Below are 21,619 nucleotides of genomic sequence, written 5' to 3' on the forward strand. Positions count from 1 at the left end.
CATCTCAGAGTCAAGTATGACTTGTATCAGACTGCTTATACTTCACAATAACAGTTTTGATGCACTTTCCTCTCCAGTAAAACACATGAATATCAACATTATCTCAAATGCGTGTCATAAACTGAAGGATAAAATGTTTTTTATGTCTTTAGAAAATCCTTTAAGTTAAATATAGTGTTTTAAAAGCCTCTTAGGTCAGCTGGAAAATGCATTATCATAAAGCCGAAAACAGGACTGTTGACTTTTATAGATATGTGGTTCTCTAAAATAAGTACGTTAACAATCCACAGCAGTAACATGCAACATAAACACATCCAGAAACAACACATATATAAGTAAAACACATTTGATAATTACATTTTTATACTGAAAGTCCCAATTCCTATATCCTTGTATGTGTTTGAATGGAGGACTTTCACAGGGTGGTGTTGTTTTTAAGTAAAGAAGTGAGTGGTTCTTTCTTCATGTCTGATTCATCTTTGGTGTTTTCCTTCCTTTGGTAGGTTCGGTCCCACCTATAAGAAAGTGGTCTTTCGGGAGTATGACAAAGGCTTCAAGCAGGCTAAGACTCATCCCTCCTGGTTAGGTAAGTTTCCGTCTGTCTCAGAAACACTTCTCCTGTCTACAGAAATCATGTTTACACTGTTTCATTTCCTAAATATGTACCTCAAGGTCTCCTTAAAATGGCTTTGTAATTGCAGGGCAGATAGAGACACGGTACACCTACTTAATTGGGCGGTGGTGGCGAAGTCGATAGGGACTTGGTTTGGCAACTGGAACCAGTTCAAGTCCCGGAAAGACCAAGTGCTACCGAGGTGTCTCTGAGCAAGGCACCGTTCCCCACACTGCTCCTAACACTAGGATGGGTCAAATGCAGAGAAACAATTAGTAAAAGTCCATCTTATCTTATTTGCTTCTGATTTCTTTCAGTTTGTCAAAAACAATCCCAAATAAAAGACAGATTCTATAAATAAATGGCTGTAGGAACAATGCAAGTGTAGATAATAGTTCCACTGATTGGTGTTTTGACTGTGTCTAACACCATGAATCATATCATGGTCACCACCAAATGAACACATAACGGAGATCTGCGGAGGCTTGTCAGACATGGTCTCAATCATCATAATTAAAAAACCAAATGAGGATTTATTGTTTATATGAACAGTGCTCATGCTTCCAGTGGAGACTTGTAGAGTCTGTGTTGATGAGTATTAAAGCCGTTAAGTAAGTACATTTATATCGCACCCTTCTCAACACGTGCTTTACAGACAGTACACAATACAAAATACAACTACAGAATGTCAAATAAAAGGCCTAAACACAGCAAGTAAAATATAGGATAACACACCAATGTAGGACAGCTACAAAGCTAGTATACTTACTTACTACTGAGTATGCATTACTTAACACGACTGAAAAGAAGATGTCCTTTATGCACGTAGAGATATTACAAACCCACATTTAGTAGGGGATGTGTTTTCTTTGAATGTGTCACCAGTTCATAAAAGAGTACAGTAAGTGGAGTATGGAGTACCTCCCCTCCCTGTACAGCTCTCGTTGCCTTAAGAAGGCAGTCAAAATCCTCAAGGATCCACACCACCCGGGTAACGAGCACTTCGTACGGCTGCGCTCAGGCAGGCGCTTCCGTACCATGTCTTCCCGGACAAACAGACTCAAGTTCAGTTTTTTGTGTGCACTAAACGCTGCTAATATTTAAATTATATAAGCCTTCCGTGCAATACGAGGGGAATCGTGCAATTTAATTTATTATTTATTTATGTACATATTCCCTATCATGTCTATTTTAAGTCCCATTTATTGTTTTTATTGTTTTTATAGTGTCTTGTTGTTTTTATATTGTCTTGTTGCGTGTTGGCACCTTGAGTTTATTGTAATGTCGTTGTACCTGTACAATGACAAATTAAAGATCTATCTATCTATCTATCTATCTATCTATCTATCTATCTATCTATCTATCTATCTATCTATCTATCTATCTAACCGGCTGTCGAATTGAGATGAATTGTCTAGAAAAGGTTGTGAAATATCTTGTAAGTTTGGTATGTTTCAGAGTAACTATGTGTTCCTTCGATTCTAACTAATCACAATGTGAAGATACTTAACAGCCTAATCCAATACTTACTGGATTCTTCTTCTAATAATTACAACAATACAAACAACTGCTTGTCAATCATTTCATAGGAAAGTATAAAGAGAAAAACATTGCTTTGTTATTTTAGATGAATAAGACAATAGCAACGTTGAAGATATGGCAGTCAGTAATGAGTCAGCATGACGACCTGTGAGCCATATCATATGTTCCCCGGGCGCCGTTCAAAATGGCAGCACACTGCTCCTAACACTAGGATGGGTCAAATGCAGAGAAACAATTTCCCCACGGGGATTAATAAAGTATATCAATATAAAAAAAATAAATCATATCAAAGTTCCAATATATTGTACAATTGCTACCGATTTAAAATGATTTGAGTGGAAAACAGATTTTTGCTATCCATTAATGTTCCTAAGAAGTCTTTTTTTCTTTCTTTCTTCATATATGTACATGTCTTTCTCTATTTATTGTTTAGTATTTATTGCATTACACCTTGTCTTTCCTTTATTTAAATGTTATTGAGAGAGAAAGGCAAAGAAGGAATTACTTATTTTTAATATGAATTTGAAAATAACGTTATATTTCCTGGTTGATGAAAGTCAATAATGAGTCAACATGACTTTACGTTACTGTCTTGGTTTTTGAAAAGGGCTTCTTGCTTTCCACTATCTGAGAAAACACAGTTGCGTGTTTATTCCTTTATTGGAAAGTAAGATAACATTTACCAATTGCATTAGATAATAACCACAACATTCAAAAGTTGCACATATCTCTACGTTTTAGTGTGTTTATCTATTGTTTTGGATCTATCTTTTCTGTTTCCTATACCTTCATAAGTCATTCAGAGCAGAGGGGAAATTAATAATGACATCGCGAAAATGTTTTTTGATTATGAATATGACAATTAACACATTAACACTTAACATATGGACCGACGGGGGACATTTTACGTTGCTGATTGATGTGATGAGTCAGCACATTATTATCCCAGTGTGTCACCATGATGTGCCAAAAAACATGCTTCAAAGTGCTTCAAACTACAAATAAAGTTCATGTTGTGTATTTTCTCCACAGGTCTGATGGGACCCACTCTGAGGGCTCAGGAGGGAGAGACCATCGTGGTCACTTTCAGAAACATGGCCAGCGGACCGCACAGCATCCACCCTCACGGAGTCGCTTACGGGAAGCAGTCAGAGGGTGAGAGCATGTTGACTCAGCTGAATATACACAGATGGCAAAAGTACACACATTCGTTACTCAAGTAGAAGTACAGATACTCATGTTTAAAAATACTCTGGTAAAAGTAGAAGTACTGACTAAACTTCTTTACTCAAGTGAAAGTAAAGAGGGCTTTGAAATGTACTTCAGTAAAAAGTACCCATAGCTAGCAGCTGTTTTAAAGAGTACCTGAACTCCCTTTATATTAATAGAACAATAATGTCATTGTTAGCTAATGAATGTTTCCATGCTGAACAACGGCAACATGACAACGTTTCCATTGGTCCCTCTTCTTTAGAGAAGACCAGGAAATGATGGATACACGGATCGTGTTCAAATCAATAGGCACGCAATGACTCTAAAGAATAATGATCACGCATCAAACACACATTCAGACTAAAGGAACCAGCTGTTTGGGAAATGAGAGAAGTAGAAAGTACAGGTATTTGAGTTCAACATGTAAGAAGTAGAAAGTACAGGTATTTGAGTTCAACATGTAAGAAGTAGAAAGTACAGGTATTTGAGTTCAACATGTAAGAAGTAGAAAGTACAGGTATTTGTGTTCAACATGTAAGAAGTAGAAAGTACAGGTATTTGTGTTCAACATGTGAGAAGTAGAAAGTACAGGTATTTGAGTTCAACATGTGAGAAGTAGAAAGTACAGGTATTTGTGTTCAACATGTAAGAAGTAGAAAGTACAGGTATTTGAGTTCAACATGTAAGAAGTAGAAAGTACAGGTATTTGGGTTCAACATGTGAGAAGTAGAAAGTACAGGTATTTGAGTTCAACATGTAAGAAGTAGAAAGTACAGGTATTTGTGTTCAACATGTAAGAAGTAGAAAGTACAGGTATTTGAGTTCAACATGTAAGAAGTAGAAAGTACAGGTATTTGGGTTCAACATGTGAGAAGTAGAAAGTACAGGTATTTGAGTTCAACATGTAAGAAGTAGAAAGTACAGGTATTTGTGTTCAACATGTAAGAAGTAGAAAGTACAGGTATTTGTGTTCAACATGTAAGAAGTAGAAAGTGCAGGTATTTGTGTTCAACATGTAAGAAGTAGAAAGTACAGGTATTTGGGTTCAACATGTGAGAAGTAGAAAGTACAGGTATTTGAGTTCAACATGTAAGAAGTAGAAAGTGCAGGTATTTGTGTTCAACATGTAAGAAGTAGAAAGTACAGGTATTTGGGTTCAAACATGTGAGAAGTAGAAAGTACAGGTATTTGAGTTCAACATGTAAGAAGTAGAAAGTACAGGTATTTGAGTTCAACATGTAAGAAGTAGAAAGTACAGGTATTTGAGTTCAACATGTAAGAAGTAGAAAGTACAGGTGTTTGAGTTCAACATGTAAGAAGTAGAAAGTACAGGTATTTGTGTTCAACATGTAAGAAGTAGAAAGTACAGGTATTTGTGTTCAACATGTAAGAAGTAGAAAGTTCAGGTATTTGTGTTCAACATGTAAGAAGTAGAAAGTACAGGTATTTGAGTTCAACATGTGAGAAGTAGAAAGTACAAGTATTTGAGTTCAACATGTAAGAAGTAGAAAGTACAGGTGTTTGAGTTCAACATGTAAGAAGTAGAAAGTACAGGTATTTGAGTTCAACATGTGAGAAGTAGAAAGTACAGGTATTTGGGTTCAACAAGTAAGAAGTAGAAAGTACAGGTATTTGAGTTCAACATGTAAGAAGTAGAAAGTACAGGTATTTGTGTTCAACATGTAAGAAGTAGAAAGTACAGGTATTTGAGTTCAACATGTAAGAAGTAGAAAGTACAGGTATTTGTGTTCAACATGTAAGAAGTAGAAAATACAGGTATTTGGGTTCAACATGTAAGAAGTAGAAAGTACAGGTATTTGAGTTCAACATGTAAGAAGTAGAAAGTACAGGTATTTGGGTTCAACATGTAAGAAGTAGAAAGTATAGGTATTTGTGTTAAACATGTAAGAAGTAGAAAGTACAGGTATTTGAGTTCAACATGTGAAAAGTAGAAAGTACAGGTATTTGAGTTCAACATGTAAGAAGTAGAAAGTACAGGTATTTGTGTTCAACATGTAAGAAGTAGAAAGTACAGGTATTTGTGTTCAACATGTGAGAAGTAGAAAGTACAGGTATTTGGGTTCAACATGTGAGAAGTAGAAAGTACAGGTATTTGTGTTCAACATGTAAGAACTAGAAAGTACAGGTATTTGAGTTCAACATGTAAGAAGTAGAAAGTACAGGTATTTGGGTTCAACATGTAAGAAGTAGAAAGTACAGGTATTTGAGTTCAACATGTGAGAAGTAGAAAGTACAGGTATTTGTGTTCAACAAGTAAGAAGTAGAAAGTACAGGTATTTGTGTTCAACATGTAAGAAGTAGAAAGTACAGGTATTTGAGTTCAACATGTAAGAAGTAGAAAGTACAGGTATTTGTGATCAACATGTAAGAAGTAGAAAATACAGGTATTTGGGTTCAACATGTAAGAAGTAGAAAGTACAGGTATTTGAGTTCAACATGTAAGAAGTAGAAAGTACAGGTATTTGGGTTCAACATGTAAGAAGTAGAAAGTATAGGTATTTGTGTTAAACATGTAAGAAGTAGAAAGTACAGGTATTTGAGTTCAACATGTGAAAAGTAGAAAGTACAGGTATTTGAGTTCAACATGTAAGAAGTAGAAAGTACAGGTATTTGTGTTCAACATGTAAGAAGTAGAAAGTACAGGTATTTGTGTTCAACATGTGAGAAGTAGAAAGTACAGGTATTTGGGTTCAACATGTGAGAAGTAGAAAGTACAGGTATTTGTGTTCAACATGTAAGAACTAGAAAGTACAGGTATTTGAGTTCAACATGTAAGAAGTAGAAAGTACAGGTATTTGGGTTCAACATGTAAGAAGTAGAAAGTACAGGTATTTGAGTTCAACATGTAAGAAGTAGAAAGTACAGGTATTTGTGTTCAACATGTAAGAAGTAGAAAGTACAGGTATTTGTGTTCAACATGTAAGAAGTAGAAAGTACAGGTATTTGTGTTCAACATGTGAGAAGTAGAAAGTACAGGTATTTGTGTTCAACATGTAAGAAGTAGAAAGTACAGGTATTTGAGTTCAACATGTAAGAAGTAGAAAGTACAGGTATTTAAGTTCAACATGTAAGAAGTAGAAAGTACAGGTATTTGAGTTCAACATGTAAGAAGTAGAAAGTACAGGTATTTGAGTTCAACATGTGAGAAGTAGAAAGTACAGGTATTTGAGTTCAACATGTGAGAAGTAGAAAGTACAGGTATTTGAGTTCAACATGTAAGAAGTAGAAAGTACAGGTATTTGGGTTCAACATGTAATAAGTAGAAAGTAAAGGTATTTGAGTTCAACATGTAAGAAGTAGAAAGTACAGGTATTTGGGTTCAACATGTAAAAAGTAGAAAGTACAGGTATTTGAGTTCAACATGTAAGAAGTAGAAAGTACAGGTATTTGAGTTCAACATGTAAGAAGTAGAAAGTACAGGTATTTGAGTTCAACATGTAAGAAGTAGAAAGTACAGGTATTTGAGTTCAACATGTAAGAAGTAGAAAGTACAGGTATTTGAGTTCAACATGTAAGAAGTAGAAAGTACAGGTATTTGAGTTCAACATGTAAGAAGTAGAAAGTACAGGTATTTGAGTTCAACATGTAAGAAGTAGAAAGTACAGGTATTTGTGTTCAACATGTAAGAAGTAGAAAGTACAGGTATTTGAGTTCAACATGTAAGAAGTAGAAAGTACAGGTATTTGGGTTCAACATGTAAGAAGTAGAAAGTACAGGTATTTGAGTTCAACATGTAAGAAGTAGAAAGTACAGGTATTTGGGTTCAAAATGTAAGAAGTAAAAGTAAAAAGTCGTCAGAAAAATAAGTAGTGGAGTAAAGTACTGATACCAGAACAATGTACTTAACAATGTACAGTAATATACAGTAACAAAGTGTTTGTACTCCACTACTTCCCTCCTCTGTATCTGACAGCTGTTGGAAACCTTAAATCAGCAGCTCCACAGTCCGTCTCTTACGGTCACTCATGATGTTACTGATTCCGATAATTACACAAGATTGGCCAACACAACAAACATGCTTATTTGTCTTTTTTATAACATATTAACCCGGAGAGTCAGACGGTTCTGAAGTCCAACAGGAAGCTCTGCTGAGTCCTAGGAAATGACTGTCTGTGTCCACGAGAGAGAAACTGTGGATGTAGGGAATTTACACTAAGCACTAGTTGATTTGATCTTAATGCAAAAGCCAGAGGGCAGAGGAAGTCAAAATGAAAGAACAGGAACATTTTCATTAAGCCTTCATTATATTTGGATATAAATATGTCGGGAAAGTCCATCATTTCCTCACACTCCTGTTGAGCAATGGCATGTAATTAAAGGGGCCATATCATGTTCATTTTCAGGTGTATTTCAGTATGTAGTGTCTCTACTTTAAAGAGTCCTCTCCTGCTGATGTTCAGGTGTATATCAGTATGTAGTGTCTCTACTTAAAGAGTCCTCTCCTGCTGATGTTCAGGTGTATATCAGTATGTAGTGTCTCTACTTAAAGAGTCCCTCTCCTGTTGATGTTCAGGTGTATATCAGTATGTAGTGTCTTTACTTTAAAGAGTCCTCTCCTGCTGATGTTCAGGTGTATATCAGTATGTAGTGTCTCTACTTTAAAGAGTCCTCTCCTGCTGATGTTCAGGTGTATATCAGTATGTAGTGTATTTACTTTAAAGAGTCCTCTCCTGCTGATGTTCAGGTGTATATCAGTATGTAGTGTCTCTACTTTAAAGAGTCCTCTCCTGCTGGTGTTCAGGTGTATATCAGTATGTAGTGTCTTTACTTAAAGAGTCCTTTCCTGCTGATGTTCAGGTGTATATCAGTATGTAGTGTCTCTACTTTAAAGAGTTCTCTCCTGTTGATGTTCAGGTGTTTATCAGTATGTAGTGTCTCTACTTTAAAGAGTCCTCTCCTGCTGATGTTCAGGTGTATATCAGTATGTAGTGTCTCTACTTTAAAGAGTCCTCTCCTGCTGATGTTCAGGTGCATATCAGTATGTAGTGTCTCTACTTTAAAGAGTCCTCTCCTGCTGATGTTCAGGTGTATATCAGTATGTAGTGTCTCTACTTTAAAGAGTCCTCTCCTGTTGATGTTCAGGTGTATATCAGTATGTAGTGTCTTTACTTTAAAGAGTCCTCTCCTGCTGATGTTCAGGTGTATATCAGTATGTAGTGTCTCTACTTTAAAGAGTCCTCTCCTGCTGATGATCAGGTGTATTTCAGTATGTAGTGTCTCTACTTTAAAGAGTCCTCTCCTGCTGATGTTCAGGTGTATATCAGTATGTAGTGTCTCTACTTTAAAGAGTCCTCTCCTGTTGATGTTCAGGTGTATATCAGTATGTAGTGTCTTTACTTTAAAGAGTCCTCTCCTGCTGATGTTCAGGTGTATATCAGTATGTAGTGTCTCTACTTTAAAGAGTCCTCTCCTGCTGATGTTCAGGTGTATATCAGTATGTAGTGTATTACTTAAAGAGTCCTCTCCTGCTGATGTTCAGGTGTATATCAGTATGTAGTGTCTCTACTTTAAAGAGTCCTCTCCTGCTGGTGTTCAGGTATATATCAGTATGTAGTGTCTTTACTTTAAAGAGTCCTTTCCTGCTGATGTTCAGGTGTATATCAGTATGTAGTGTCTCTACTTTAAAGAGTTCTCTCCTGTTGATGTTCAGGTGTTTATCAGTATGTAGTGTCTCTACTTTAAAAAGTCCTCTCCTGCTGATGTTCAGGTGTATATCAGTATGTAGTGTCTCTACTTTAAAGAGTCCTCTCCTGCTGATGTTCAGGTGCATATCAGTATGTAGTGTCTCTACTTTAAAGAGTCCTCTCCTGCTGATGTTCAGGTGTATATCAGTATGTAGTGTCTCTACTTTAAGAGTCCTCTCCTGTTGATGTTCAGGTGTATATCAGTATGTAGTGTCTTTACTTTAAAGAGTCCTCTCCTGCTGATGTTCAGGTGTATATCAGTATGTAGTGTTTTACTTTAAAGAGTCCTCTCCTGCTGATGTTCAGGTGTATATCAGTATGTAGTGTCTCTACTTTAAAGAGTCCTCTTCTGTTGATGTTCAGGTGTATATCAGTATGTAGTGTCTCTACTTTAAAGAGTCCTCTCCTGCTGATGTTCAGGTGTATATCAGTATGTAGTGTCTCTACTTTAAAGAGTTCTCTCCTGTTGATGTTCAGGTGTATATCAGTATGTAGTGTCTCTACTTTAAAGAGTCCTCTCCTGCTGATGTTCAGGTGTATATCAGTATGTAGTGTCTCTACTTTAAAGAGTTCTCTCCTGCGGATGTTCAGGTGTATATCAGTATGTAGTAACTCTACTTTAAAGAGTTCTCTCCTGCTGATGCTCAGGTGTATATCAGTATGTAGTGTCTCTACTTTAAAGAGTTCTCTCCTGCTGATGTTCAGGTGAATATCAGTATGTAGTGTCTCTACTTTAAAGAGTCCTCTCCTGCTGATGTTCAGGTGTATATCAGTAAGTAGTGTCTTTACTTTAAAGAGTCCTCTCCTGCTGATGTTCAGGTGTATATCAGTATGTAGTGTCTCTACTTTAAAGAGTCCTCTCCTGCTGATGTTCAGGTGTATATCAGTATGAAGTGTATCTACTTTAAAGAGTCCTCTCCTGCTGATGTTCAGGTGTATATCAGTATGTAGTGTCTCTACTTTAAAGAGTCCTCTCCTGCTGATGATCAGGTGTATATCAGTATGTAGTGTCTCTACTTTAAAGAGTCCTCTCTGCTGATGTTCAGGTGTATATCAGTATGTAGTGTCTCTACTTTAAAGAGTCCTCTCCTGCTGATGTTCAGGTGTATATCAGTATGTAGTGTCTCTACTTTAAAGAGTCCTCTCCTGCTGATGATCAGGTGTATATCAGTATGTAGTGTCTCTACTTTAAAGAGTCCTCTCCTGCTGATGTTCAGGTGTATATCAGTATGTAGTGTCTCTACTTTAAAGAGTCCTCTCCTGCTGATGTCCAGGTGTATATCAGTATGTAGTGTCTCTACTTTAAAGAGTCCTCTCCTGCTGATGTCCAGGTGTATATCAGTATGTAGTGTCTCTACTTTAAAGAGTCCTCTCCTGCTGATGTTCAGGTGTATATCAGTATGTAGTGTCTCTACTTTAAAGAGTCCTCTCCTGCTGATGTTCAGGTGTATATCAGTATGTAGTGTCTCTACTTTAAAGAGTCCTCTCCTGCTGATGTTCAGGTGTATATCAGTATGTAGTGTCTCTACTTTAAAGAGTCCTCTCCTGCTGATGATCAGGTGTATATCAGTATGTAGTGTCTCTACTTTAAAGAGTCCTCTCCTGCTGATGATCAGGTGTATATCAGTATGTAGTGTCTCTACTTTAAAGAGTCCTCTCCTGCTGATGTTCAGGTGTATATCAGTATGTAGTGTCTCTACTTTAAAGAGTCCTCTCCTGCTGATGTTCAGGTGTATATCAGTATGTAGTGTCTCTACTTTAAAGAGTCCTCTCCTGCTGATGATCAGGTGTATATCAGTATGTAGTGTCTCTACTTTAAAGAGTCCTCTCCTGCTGATGTTCAGGTGTATATCAGTATGTAGTGTCTCTACTTTAAAGAGTCCTCTCCTGCTGATGTTCAGGTGTATATCAGTATGTAGTGTCTCTACTTTAAAGAGTCCTCTCCTGCTGATGTTCAGGTGTATATCAGTATGTAGTGTCTCTACTTTAAAGAGTCCTCTCCTGCTGATGATCAGGTGTATATCAGTATGTAGTGTCTCTACTTTAAAGAGTCCTCTCCTGCTGATGTTCAGGTGTATATCAGTATGTAGTGTCTCTACTTTAAAGAGTCCTCTCCTGCTGATGTTCAGGTGTATATCAGTATGTAGTGTCTCTACTTTAAAGAGTCCTCTCCTGCTGATGTTCAGGTGTATATCAGTATGTAGTGTCTCTACTTTAAAGAGTCCTCTCCTGCTGATGTGCAGGTGTATATCAGTATGTAGTGTCTCTACTTTAAAGAGTCCTCTCCTGCTGATGTTCAGGTGTATATCAGTATGTAGTGTCTCTACTTTAAAGAGTCCTCTCCTGCTGATGTTCAGGTGTATATCAGTATGTAGTGTCTCTACTTTAAAGAGTCCTCTCCTCTGATGTTCAGGTGTATATCAGTATGTAGTGTCTCTACTTTAAAGAGTCCTCTCCTGCTGATGTTCAGGTGTATATCAGTATGTAGTGTCTCTACTTTAAAGAGTCCTCTCCTGCTGATGTTCAGGTGTATATCAGTATGTAGTGTCTCTACTTTAAAGAGTCCTCTCCTGCTGATGATCAGGTGTATATCAGTATGTAGTGTCTCTACTTTAAAGAGTCCTCTCCTGCTGATGTTCAGGTGTATATCAGTATGTAGTGTCTCTACTTTAAAGAGTCCTTCTCCAGCTGATGTTCAGGTGTATATCAGTATGTAGTGTCTCTACTTTAAAGAGTCCTCTCCTGCTGATGTTCAGGTGTATATCAGTATGTAGTGTCTCTACTTTAAAGAGTCCTCTCCTGCTGATGATCAGGTGTATATCAGTATGTAGTGTCTCTACTTTAAAGAGTCCTCTCCTGCTGATGTTCAGGTGTATATCAGTATGTAGTGTCTCTACTTTAAAGAGTCCTCTCCTGCTGATGTTCAGGTGTATATCAGTATGTAGTGTCTCTACTTTAAAGAGTCCTCTCCTGCTGATGTTCAGGTGTATATCAGTATGTAGTGTCTCTACTTTAAAGAGTCCTCTCCTGCTGATGTGCAGGTGTATATCAGTATGTAGTGTCTCTACTTTAAAAGAGTCCTCTCCTGCTGATGTTCAGGTGTATATCAGTATGTAGTGTCTCTACTTTAAAGAGTCCTCTCCTGCTGATGTTCAGGTGTATATCAGTATGTAGTGTATCTACTTTAAAGAGTCCTCTCCTCTGATGTTCAGGTGTATATCAGTATGTAGTGTCTCTACTTTAAAGAGTCCTCTCCTCTGATGTTCAGGTGTATATCAGTATGTAGTGTCTCTACTTTAAAGAGTCCTCTCCTGCTGATGTTCAGGTGTATATCAGTATGTAGTGTCTCTACTTTAAAGAGTCCTCTCCTGCTGATGTTCAGGTGTATATCAGTATGTAGTGTCTCTACTTTAAAGAGTCCTCTCCTGCTGATGTTCAGGTGTATATCAGTATGTAGTGTCTCTACTTTAAAGAGTCCTCTCCTGCTGATGTTCAGGTGTATATCAGTATGTAGTGTCTCTACTTTAAAGAGTCCTCTCCTGCTGATGTTCAGGTGTATATCAGTATGTAGTGTCTCTACTTTAAAGAGTCCTCTCCTGCTGATGTTCAGGTGTATATCAGTATGTAGTGTCTCTACCTTAAAGAGTCCTCTCCTCTGATGTTCAGGTGTATATCAGTATGTAGTGTCTCTACTTTAAAGAGTCCTCTCCTGCTGATGTTCAGGTGTATATCAGTATGTAGTGTCTCTACTTTAAAGAGTCCTCTCCTCTGATGTTCAGGTGTATATCAGTATGTAGTGTCTCTACTTTAAAGAGTCCTCTCCTGCTGATGTTCAGGTGTATATCAGTATGTAGTGTCTCTACTTTAAAGAGTCCTCTCCTGCTGATGTTCAGGTGTATATCAGTATGTAGTGTCTCTACTTTAAAGAGTCCTCTCCTGTTGATGTTCAGGTGTATATCAGTATGTAGTGTCTTTACTTTAAAGAGTCCTCTCCTGCTGATGTTCAGGTGTATATCAGTATGTAGTGTCTCTACTTTAAAGAGTCCTCTCCTGCTGATGTTCAGGTGTATATCAGTATGTAGTGTCTTTACTTTAAAGAGTCCTCTCCTGCTGATGTTCAGGTGTATATCAGTATGTAGTGTCTCTACTTTAAAGAGTCCTCTCCTGCTGGTGTTCAGGTGTATATCAGTATGTAGTGTCTTTACTTTAAAGAGTCCTTTCCTGCTGATGTTCAGGTGTATATCAGTATGTAGTGTCTCTACTTTAAAGAGTTCTCTCCTGTTGATGTTCAGGTGTTTATCAGTATGTAGTGTCTCTACTTTAAAGAGTCCTCTCCTGCTGATGTTCAGGTGTATATCAGTATGTAGTGTCTCTACTTTAAAGAGTCCTCTCCTGCTGATGTTCAGGTGCATATCAGTATGTAGTGTCTCTACTTTAAAGAGTCCTCTCCTGCTGATGTTCAGGTGTATATCAGTATGTAGTGTCTCTACTTTAAAGAGTCCTCTCCTGTTGATGTTCAGGTGTATATCAGTATGTAGTGTCTTTACTTTAAAGAGTCCTCTCCTGCTGATGTTCAGGTGTATATCAGTATGTAGTGTCTCTACTTTAAAGAGTCCTCTCCTGCTGATGTTCAGGTGTATATCAGTATGTAGTGTCTCTACTTTAAAGAGTCCTCTTCTGTTGATGTTCAGGTGTATATCAGTATGTAGTGTCTCTACTTTAAAGAGTCCTCTCCTGCTGATGTTCAGGTGTATATCAGTATGTAGTGTATCTACTTTAAAGAGTTCTCTCCTGTTGATGTTCAGGTGTATATCAGTATGTAGTGTCTCTACTTTAAAGAGTCCTCTCCTGCTGATGTTCAGGTGTATATCAGTATGTAGTGTCTCTACTTTAAAGAGTTCTCTCCTGCGGATGTTCAGGTGTATATCAGTATGTAGTAACTCTACTTTAAAGAGTTCTCTCCTGCTGATGCTCAGGTGTATATCAGTATGTAGTGTCTCTACTTTAAAGAGTTCTCTCCTGCTGATGTTCAGGTGAATATCAGTATGTAGTGTCTCTACTTTAAAGAGTCCTCTCCTGCTGATGTTCAGGTGTATATCAGTAAGTAGTGTCTTTACTTTAAAGAGTCCTCTCCTGCTGATGTTCAGGTGTATATCAGTATGTAGTGTCTCTACTTTAAAGAGTCCTCTCCTGCTGATGTTCAGGTGTATATCAGTATGAAGTGTATCTACTTTAAAGAGTCCTCTCCTGCTGATGTTCAGGTGTATATCAGTATGTAGTGTCTCTACTTTAAAGAGTCCTCTCCTGCTGATGTTCAGGTGTATATCAGTATGTAGTGTCTCTACTTTAAAGAGTCCTCTCCTGCTGATGTTCAGGTGTATATCAGTATGTAGTGTCTCTACTTTAAAGAGTCCTCTCCTGCTGATGTTCAGGTGTATATCAGTATGTAGTGTCTCTACTTTAAAGAGTCCTCTCCTGCTGATGATCAGGTGTATATCAGTATGTAGTGTCTCTACTTTAAAGAGTCCTCTCCTGCTGATGTTCAGGTGTATATCAGTATGTAGTGTCTCTACTTTAAAGAGTCCTCTCCTGCTGATGTCCAGGTGTATATCAGTATGTAGTGTCTCTACTTTAAAGAGTCCTCTCCTGCTGATGTCCAGGTGTATATCAGTATGTAGTGTCTCTACTTTAAAGAGTCCTCTCCTGCTGATGTCCAGGTGTATATCAGTATGTAGTGTCTCTACTTTAAAGAGTCCTCTCCTGCTGATGTTCAGGTGTATATCAGTATGTAGTGTCTCTACTTTAAAGAGTCCTCTCCTGCTGATGTTCAGGTGTATATCAGTATGTAGTGTCTCTACTTTAAAGAGTCCTCTCCTGCTGATGTTCAGGTGTATATCAGTATGTAGTGTCTCTACTTTAAAGAGTCCTCTCCTGCTGATGATCAGGTGTATATCAGTATGTAGTGTCTCTACTTTAAAGAGTCCTCTCCTGCTGATGTTCAGGTGTATATCAGTATGTAGTGTCTCTACTTTAAAGAGTCTTCTCCTGCTGATGTTCAGGTGTATATCAGTATGTAGTGTCTCTACTTTAAAGAGTCCTCTCCTGCTGATGTTCAGGTGTATATCAGTATGTAGTGTCTCTACTTTAAAGAGTCCTCTCCTGCTGATGATCAGGTGTATATCAGTATGTAGTGTCTCTACTTTAAAGAGTCCTCTCCTGCTGATGTTCAGGTGTATATCAGTATGTAGTGTCTCTACTTTAAAGAGTCCTCTCCTGCTGATGTTCAGGTGTATATCAGTATGTAGTGTCTCTACTTTAAAGAGTCCTCTCCTGCTGATGTTCAGGTGTATATCAGTATGTAGTGTCTCTACTTTAAAGAGTCCTCTCCTGCTGATGTTCAGGTGTATATCAGTATGTAGTGTCTCTACTTTAAAGAGTCCTCTCCTGCTGATGTTCAGGTGTATATCAGTATGTAGTGTCTCTACTTTAAAGAGTCCTCTCCTGCTGATGTTCAGGTGTATATCAGTATGTAGTGTCTCTACTTTAAAGAGTCCTCTCCTGCTGATGTTCAGGTGTATATCAGTATGTAGTGTCTCTACTTTAAAGAGTCCTCTCCTCTGATGTTCAGGTGTATATCAGTATGTAGTGTCTCTACTTTAAAGAGTCCTCTCCTGCTGATGTTCAGGTGTATATCAGTATGTAGTGTCTCTACTTTAAAGATTCCTCTCCTGCTGATGTTCAGGTGTATATCAGTATGTAGTGTCTCTACTTTAAAGAGTCCTCTCCTGCTGATGATCAGGTGTATATCAGTATGTAGTGTCTCTACTTTAAAGAGTCCTCTCCTGCTGATGTTCAGGTGTATATCAGTATGTAGTGTCTCTACTTTAAAGAGTCTTCTCCAGCTGATGTTCAGGTGTATATCAGTATGTAGTGTCTCTACTTTAAAGAGTCCTCTCCTGCTGATGTTCAGGTGTATATCAGTATGTAGTGTCTCTACTTTAAAGAGTCCTCTCCTGCTGATGATCAGGTGTATATCAGTATGTAGTGTCTCTACTTTAAAGAGTCCTCTCCTGCTGATGTTCAGGTGTATATCAGTATGTAGTGTCTCTACTTTAAAGAGTCCTCTCCTGCTGATGTTCAGGTGTATATCAGTATGTAGTGTCTCTACTTTAAAGAGTCCTCTCCTGCTGATGTTCAGGTGTAAATCAGTATGTAGTGTCTCTACTTTAAAGAGTCCTCTCCTGCTGATGTGCAGGTGTATATCAGTATGTAGTGTCTCTACTTTAAAGAGTCCTCTCCTGCTGATGTTCAGGTGTATATCAGTATGTAGTGTCTCTACTTTAAAGAGTCCTCTCCTGCTGATGTTCAGGTGTATATCAGTATGTAGTGTCTCTACTTTAAAGAGTCCTCTCCTGCTGATGTTCAGGTGTATATCAGTATGTAGTGTCTCTACTTTAAAGAGTCCTCTCCTGCTGATGTTCAGGTGTATATCAGTATGTAGTGTCTCTACTTTAAAGAGTCCTCTCCTGCTGATGTTCAGGTGTATATCAGTATGTAGTGTCTCTACTTTAAAGAGTCCTCTCCTGCTGATGTTCAGGTGTATATCAGTATGTAGTGTCTCTACTTTAAAGAGTCCTCTCCTGCTGATGTTCAGGTGTATATCAGTATGTAGTGTCTCTACTTTAAAGAGTCCTCTCCTGCTGATGTTCAGGTGTATATCAGTATGTAGTGTCTCTACTTTAAAGAGTCCTCTCCTGCTGATGTGCAGGTGTATATCAGTATGTAGTGTCTCTACTTTAAAGAGTCCTCTCCTGCTGATGTTCAGGTGTATATCAGTATGTAGTGTCTCTACTTTAAAGAGTCCTCTCCTGCTGATGTTCAGGTGTATATCAGTATGTAGTGTCTCTACTTTAAAGAGTCCTCTCCTGCTGATGTTCAGGTGTATATCAGTATGTAGTGTCTCTACTTTAAAGAGTCCTCTCCTCTGATGTTCAGGTGTATATCAGTATGTAGTGTCTCTACTTTAAAGAGTCCTCTCCTGCTGATGTTCAGGTGTATATCAGTATGTAGTGTCTCTACTTTAAAGAGTCCTCTCCTGCTGATGTTCAGGTGTATATCAGTATGTAGTGTCTCTACTTTAAAGAGTCCTCTCCTGCTGATGTTCAGGTGTATATCAGTATGTAGTGTCTCTACTTTAAAGAGTCCTCTCCTCCGATGTTCTGGTGTATATCAGTATGTAGCGTCTCTACTTTAAAGAGTCCTCTCCTGCTGATGATCAGGTGTATATCAGTATGTAGTGTCTCTACTTTAAAGAGTCCTCTCCTGCTGATGTTCAGGTGTATATCAGTATGTAGTGTCTCTACTTTAAAGAGTCCTCTCCTGCTGATGTTCAGGTGTATATCAGTATGTAGTGTCTCTACTTTAAAGAGTCCTCTCCTGCTGATGTTCAGGTGTATATCAGTATGTAGTGTCTCTACTTTAAAGAGTCCTCTCCTGCTGATGTTCAGGTGTATATCAGTATGTAGTGTCTCTACTTTAAAGAGTCCTCTCCTCTGATGTTCAGGTGTATATCAGTATGTAGTGTCTCTACTTTAAAGAGTCCTCTCCTCTGATGTTCAGGTGTATATCAGTATGTAGTGTCTCTACTTTAAAGAGTCTTCTCCAGCTGATGTTCAGGTGTATATCAGTATGTAGTGTCTCTACTTTAAAGAGTCCTCTCCTGCTGATGTTCAGGTGTATATCAGTATGTAGTGTCTCTACTTTAAAGAGTCCTCTCCTGCTGGTGTTCAGGTGTATATCAGTATGTAGTGTCTCTACTTTAAAGAGTCCTCTCCTGCTGATGTTCAGGTGTATATCAGTATGTAGTGTCTCTACTGTGACATGTCTCCGTGCTTTAATGTTCAACAAGCTCTTTATTTTTCTCATACTGCCTGTGTTGCCCTCTGTCTGAAACCAGAGCTGCTCTGATTGGTTAGTTGGCCGGCTCTGTTGTGATTGGTCAACCGCTTAGAGATGTCCTGCCCCTTTGCCTATCACGTACAATGTGTTGGAGCACTAGCCAATAGGAGCACAAGAGTTACAGAGTAATGTCACTATGCTCTGGAAGTAAGGAGTCAAATGGAGATCTTTATTATTTACTTAGCGCTTCAGTTTTTATTCAAACTCTATTTGTTTGTTTTGTTTTCCAGGAGCAAACTACTTTGACAACACGTCTCAGAAGGAGAAAGAGGACGACGTGGTGCAGCCGAATAGTGAACACGTTTATTACTGGGAGGTGACGCCCGATGTTTCTCCGCAGCCCAGCGACTCCACCTGTCTCACCTACAGCTACGTCTCCCACAAAGACGTAGTTCAGGATTATAACTCCGGCCTCATTGGAGCTCTACTCATCTGCAAGCCTGGTGAGAAGAGAAACTGAAATGCATGCTTTTAAAACAATTTTGCTGCACATTAAAGGTCTCCTATTATACTGTTTTTCATCACTATATCACAGCTCTCAGATATATCCAGAACCTGTCTCTGATTGGCTGAAACACCAAACAGATCATTGCAGCATTACCCATAATCCTCTCTGTTTCAGCCCATGTTGATGTAGAAGAGACATGAAGAAGAGGGGACACATGTTGATGTAGAAGAGACATGAAGAAGAGGGGACACATGTTGATGTAGAAGAGACATGAAGAAGAGGGGACACATGTTGATGTAGAAGATACATGAAGAAGAGGGGACACATGTTGATGTAGAAGAGACATGAAGAAGAGGGGACACATGTTGATGTACAAGAGACATGGAGAAGAGGGGACACATGTTGATGTAGAAGAGACATGAAGAAGAGGGGACACATGTTGATGTAGAAGAGACATGAAGAAGAGGGGACACATGTTGATGTACAAGAGACATGGAGAAGAGGGGACACATGTTGATGTAGAAGAGACATGAAGAAGAGGGGACACATGTTGATGAAGAAGAGACATGAAGAAGAGAGGACACATGTTGATGAAGAAGAGACATGAAGAAGAGGGGACACATATTGATGTAGAAGAGACATGAAGAAGAGGGGACACATGTTGATGAAGAAGAGACATGAAGAAGAGGGGACACATGTTGATGAAGAAGAGACATGAAGAAGAGGGGACACATGTTGATGAAGAAGAGACATGAAGAAGAGGGGACACATGTTGATGAAGAAGAGACATGAAGAAGAGGGGACACATATTGATGTAGAAGAGACATGAAGAAGAGGGGACACATGTTGATGAAGAAGAGACATGAAGAAGAGGGGACACATGTTGATGAAGAAGAGACATGGAGAAGAGGGGACACATGTTGATGAAGAAGAGACATGGAGAAGAGGGGACACATGTTGATGTAGAAGAGACATGAAGAAGAGGGGACACATATTGATGTAGAAGAGACATGAAGAAGAGGGGACACATGTTGATGTAGAAGAGACATGAAGAAGAGGGGACACATATTGATGTAGAAGAGACATGGAGAAGAGGGGACACATGTTGATGAAGAAGAGACATGAAGAAGAGGGGACACATGTTGATGAAGAAGAGACATGAAGAAGAGGGGACACATGTTGATGTAGAAGAGACATGGAGAAGAGGGGACACATGTTGATGTAGAAGAGACATGAAGAAGAGGGGACACATGTTGATGTAGAAGAGACATGGAGAAGAGGGGACACATGTTGATGTAGAAGAGACATGAAGAAGAGGGGACACATGTTGATGTAGAAGAGACATGAAGAAGAGGGGACACATGTTGATGAAGAAGAGACATGAAGTAGAGGGGACACATGTTGATGAAGAAGAGACATGGAGAAGAGGGGACACATGTTGATGAAGAAGAGACATGAAGAAGAGGGGACACATGTTGATGAAGAAGAGACATGAAGAAGAGGGGACACATGTTGATGTAGAAGAGACATGGAGAAGAGGGGACACATGTTGATGTAGAAGAGACATGAAGAAGAGGGGACACATGTTGATGTAGAAGAGACATGGAGAAGAGGGGACACATGTTGATGTAGAAGAGACATGAAGAAGAGGGGACACATGTTGATGTAGAAGAGACATGAGAAGAGGGGACACATGTTGATGTAGAAGAGACATGAAGAAGAGGGGACACATGTTGATGTAGAAGAGACATGGAGAAGAGGGGACACATGTTGATGTAGAGGAGACATGGAGAAGAGGGTACACATGTTGATGTAGAAGAGACATGGAGAAGAGGGGACACATGCTGATGTAGAAGAGACACGAAGAAGAGGGGACACATGTTGATGTAGAAGAGACATGAAGAAGAGGGGACACATGTTGATGAAGAAGAGACATGAAGAAGAGGGGACACATGTTGATGAAGAAGAGACATGAAGAAGAGGGGACACGTGTTGATGTAGAAGAGACATGAAGAAGAGGGGACACGTGTTGATGTAGAAGAGACATGAAGAAGAGGGGACACGTGTTGATGTAGAAGAGACATGAGGAAGAGGGGACACATGTTGATGTAGAAGAGACATGAGGAAGAGAGGACACATGTTGATGTAGAAGAGACATGAAGAAGAGGGGACACATGTTGATGTAGAAGAGACATGAAGAAGAGGGGACACATGTTGATGAAGAAGAGACATGAAGAAGAGGGGACACATGTTGATGAAGAAGAGACATGAAGAAGAGGGGACACGTGTTGATGTAGAAGAGACATGAAGAAGAGGGGGACACGTGTTGATGTAGAAGAGACATGAAGAAGAGGGGACACGTGTTGATGTAGAAGAGACATGAAGAAGAGGGGACACATGTTGATGAAGAAGAGACATGAAGAAGAGGGGACACATGTTGATGTAGAAGAGACATGAAGAAGAGGGGACACATGTTGATGAAGAAGAGACATGAAGAAGAGGGGACACGTGTTGATGTAGAAGAGACATGAAGAAGAGGGGACACGTGTTGATGTAGAAGAGACATGAAGAAGAGGGGACACGTGTTGATGTAGAAGAGACATGAAGAAGAGGGGACACATGTTGATGTAGAAGAGACATGGAGAAGAGGGGACACATGTTGATGTAGAAGAGACATGAAGAAGAGGGGACACGTGTTGATGTAGAAGAGACATGATATTTTGTTCTCTTCCTTGGTTCTCTCAGGCAGTCTGAATGAGTCTGGGATTCAGATCGGAGTCGAGCATGAGTACGTGTTCCTCTTCGGGGTTTTTGATGAAAGAGAAAGCAAGTACACACCGAAGATCCACGCCAACCATATGAAGTACACCATCAACGGATACGCTATGGGAACACTGCCTGGTGAGTCTGTCTACTCATGTATTACTTATATAGTTACACAGTGAGCCGTTTAGTTTGTATCCTTGAAAGATTTTGAAAACATCAGGACACATTAGACTGAGTCCTGGTTAATAGACAAAGCTCAGTCAGTGCGTCAGGTATATTAAAGGTGGGGTAGGTAAGTTTGAGAAACCGGCTCGAGATACACTTGTTGTTATATTCCATGGAATGCTCTTAACATCCCGATAGCAATGAATATCT

At 39.0% G+C, this 21,619-nt stretch overlaps 1 protein-coding gene across 1 annotated transcript in view; it reads left to right on the plus strand.

Annotated features, from left to right (window-relative positions):
* Positions 1-503: 503 nt before the first annotated feature.
* The window catches only part of f5 (coagulation factor V), a gene marked incomplete at its 5' end in the record, with an annotated part of 51,257 nt that continues 30,141 nt past the window's right edge, over positions 504-21,619 (plus strand). The window contains 4 exon segments of the mRNA XM_034227593.1: positions 504-586; positions 3,188-3,310; positions 18,261-18,473; positions 21,224-21,379. Of these exon segments, the coding sequence (XP_034083484.1) occupies positions 504-586; positions 3,188-3,310; positions 18,261-18,473; positions 21,224-21,379 (575 nt within the window).

Source organism: Gymnodraco acuticeps, unplaced genomic scaffold (assembly GCF_902827175.1).
Source record: "Gymnodraco acuticeps unplaced genomic scaffold, fGymAcu1.1, whole genome shotgun sequence".
Taxonomy (NCBI): domain Eukaryota; kingdom Metazoa; phylum Chordata; class Actinopteri; order Perciformes; family Bathydraconidae; genus Gymnodraco; species Gymnodraco acuticeps.